The sequence below is a fragment of the Cynocephalus volans genome, chromosome 6 (genome assembly GCF_027409185.1).
Source record: "Cynocephalus volans isolate mCynVol1 chromosome 6, mCynVol1.pri, whole genome shotgun sequence".
NCBI lineage: Eukaryota > Metazoa > Chordata > Mammalia > Dermoptera > Cynocephalidae > Cynocephalus > Cynocephalus volans.
This window is the reverse complement of record NC_084465.1, coordinates 152,604,983-152,607,988: the sequence shown is the minus strand read 5'-3', so window position 1 is coordinate 152,607,988 and position 3,006 is coordinate 152,604,983. Positions and strand designations below refer to the sequence as shown.

The 3,006-nt window shown below is 52.1% G+C and overlaps 1 protein-coding gene across 1 annotated transcript; it reads right to left on the bottom strand.

Moving 5' to 3' along the window:
* Positions 1-210: 210 nt before the first annotated feature.
* GJD4 (gap junction protein delta 4) lies at positions 211-2,381 on the bottom strand. The gene is made up of 2 exons (XM_063098730.1): positions 2,318-2,381; positions 211-1,247 (listed from the first exon to the last, which is right to left on the bottom strand). The coding sequence occupies exons 1-2, from the start codon at positions 2,379-2,381 to the stop codon at positions 211-213; spliced, it is 1,101 nt and encodes a 366-aa protein (XP_062954800.1).
* Between the last annotated feature and the right edge of the window lie 625 nt (positions 2,382-3,006).

Sequence of the window (3,006 nt, the reverse complement as noted above, 5' to 3'; positions counted from 1 at the left end):
TATGTTAAATCTGGATTGGCATTGTATCAGAGTCTCCCACGAAGTCCACGTGTCCCATGCCAGCTGGCTTTTCTGCCTGTTCATGTTCTGCAGGCACCGGGTCGAGTGCTGAGCTTTGGCAGGTGCCGAGGTTCACGGGCATCTCCCTTGCACGGGACAGCGGCTCCGGGCTGCAGAGCAGGGCTCGCCGGGGCTGCTCGTGCTCCGTGCTCACACCCACTCGGATTTTTTGGCTCTCAGGTGGGGGGCGCTGCCGGAGCTGGCCAGCCGGGCAGGGGGCTGGAGCTGGCCGCATGAAGAGTGCCCGGCCAGCCGGCTCCCAGGGGCTGAGGGCTGCTCCTCGGACCGAGCAGGGCCTTTGCTCCTTGGGTCCTGGGCGACCTTTCTGGGGGAGCGATCCCGGGCCCCCTTGGGAGTCCTAGCCAGCTTTTCACTGGCTGAGGACATCCCCTCACTGTCACCTTCATCTGGGAGCTCCATCCGCCCCAACGCGCCAGACTTTCCACCGGGGCCGTGGGCACCGTCCCCCGCGGCCCACATGCCCGGGTGGGTGGGCATCGCCTCCGCCTCCCACTCCCCGTCCTCGTGCATCCGACTCCTCCCCAGGCTGCGAGAGCCCTTCGCCCCTCGCCTGGGGCCTCGCCCCCCGCTCGTCCTCCTGCGCACGCTGCAGATGAGGTCAGCGACACTGAGGAGCAAGGACAGGGCACCCACCGCCCAGATGAAAAGCGTCAGGATGGACTTTTCGGTGGGCCGAGAGACGTAACAATCCACCACGCTGGTGCAAGGGGACTGAGTGCAGGAGAACGTCTTCGGGACCAAGAATCCAAACAGCAGGTAATGCAAGGCCCCGAAAGCTGCCTCCAGCAGGATCCGAAGAGAGAGGTGGGCGATGTAGCCGCACGAGAAGTCGGGCACGCTCAGCTGGCAGCGCCCCGGGCAGCGCCCCTCCGCAGCGCTCAGCACGGGACCTCCGTGTGACCGGCGGGGTCCCAGGGCCGCGAGCACAGCTCCCTGATGGAGGACATAGACACTGAAGACAGCGTCAGGGAGGAGAACAGACACGCTCTGGATCAGCCAGAACCGCAGCAGGGACACGGGCGAGAAGATGTCGTAGCAGACGTTGGCGCATCCTGGCTGCAGAGTGTTACAGACAAACCGCTCCTGCTCATCCTGGTAGACGGGGTACCCTGCCAGGACGACCGCCACCACCCTCAGCAGGACCATGAAGATGAGCCAGATCTTTCCTAGAAAAAAGCAGCAGGCATGGCCTCGTCACCACAAGGTTTCTGTTTAATCCCAGGGCTTAGATTTCACGTTGCTCTATGGTCTTTGAATTTCTTTAAGGACATTCCATTGTTCAGATTCTTTAAATAATTCACAATCCCTTTTCCCTATTCCAGGTACTACAAAGTAATGAGGTTTATCTTCTCTGATCTATTGTGAGGGAGTGAGACCAAACTAGGAAACCAAAATAACTTCGAAGCCATGTTATCATGTCATGGCTCATCTATTTTGGAACATGTTTAAAACACAGCCCAAATAACCTAAAACATTGTGTTTTGTGATGAGAAAGAGAAAACAGCAGACGTCAGAAAACCAAAACTCTATTATAAGTGACGGCAGTTAAAGAATAATATCATCGTGTGACAAAGCCATTGATGTGAACTTTCAATGCCAAATTGATGTTTAAATTCTACATAACAGTGAGTGAGAAAAGTGTCAACCACATCTCAGGCACGTATTAGTCCTTTTCTCAGTCCCTTTTTCTGTGACACCCATACCTCTCTGAAGGATTGACTCATCTGCTTCAAACTCAGAAATCTTTTTCTGTTGTTGTTAAAAAACTAACTAAACTGCAATCGGGGTTTAGTTTAAAGTGCACAAGAGACATTACTAATCGTTACAAGTTAAGCTTCGAGGATAAAATCCAAAAAGATGAACGAGAAGAAAGCATAATTCAGGTGTTACTTTCTCATTAACTATTACTGCATTCTGTATTATGCAAAAATACGCGTTCCACCTGCACTGGACTCAGGCTCAGCACCAGGGTGTCAGTAAGGAGAGACCACGTGAGAGAACAAGGTTTATACCCAAGACTTCCTTAAACCATGGTGGAACCGTGGAGCAATTAGAGGAAAGCTGGAACCCAGCTAATGGCTCCCTTTGCTCCAGCACCACACAAGCCTTTCTTTCAGGGGTGGGCCAGGCAAACTGAAAGTTAGAAAATGCTTTGACCCTTTAAGAAGGATTCACTTCCAAGACAGCAACAAAAACAAAAACCAAGCAGGAGTTTGGAGGTTTTCCTGACACTCACCCACCATGGTCACATTGCAGTTTAACGTAATGATGAGGAATCCCAGCAAGTCCAAGCCTTCCATGCTTCCAGAATGTCACAGACTCGAGGCTGCCGGAGACATCAGAGGCCTGTGTTCTCCAAGGAGGTAGAAAATCTTTGCAGGAATAAATGGATTTTAGCTACACAAGACTTCAAGGCGAGAGTTGGAGATAGGAAAGGAAAGATTCGAGCCCAGAAGTAGGAGGTGAGTTTTTCTGTCGCCAAGTTGAGACGGCCCTAAGCCGTTTGCCTCCGAAGCAATCATTCCTGACAACTGCAGTGACCAGACAGCAGGAGTCATCTCTTATTGTGGGCTATTCTTACTCTCTCGGGATATTCCCGGCCTGGGGCAGCGCTCACATGTCTCCACCAGGACAGCCAGATGCTTCAGGATATAAAAGAAGCAACTCCTTTTAACCCGAGAAAGAAAACTTTTATTAACCAGCCAGGTCAATTTGTCTCTTAAAAAGGCATTTCCCTTTTGAAAACATTTCCACAACCACTTCACCTGGGAAAGAAGCCCTAAAGTGTTCATGCTTTGTCCTCTCTATGAAGCGCACCCCAGCATCCCACCGTCACTAACCCACAAGGACTGGGCTCATTCTGAATGCCTATACCATTGATGCCAGCAGAAATCCACACCTCTGTCATGTGTCCCAACTTTAGAC

What these genes read in the sequence shown, in the direction of transcription:
- GJD4 (XM_063098730.1), bottom strand. Translation starts at nt 2,381, where the DNA reads ATGGAAGGCTTGGACTTGCTGGGATTCCTCATCATTACGTTAAACTGC. An exon ending in CTGCAATGTGACCATGGTGG is followed by an intron (nt 1,248 to 2,317) that starts GTGAGTGTCAGG and finishes GCTTTTTTCTAG; the next exon opens with GAAAGATCTGGCTCATCTTC.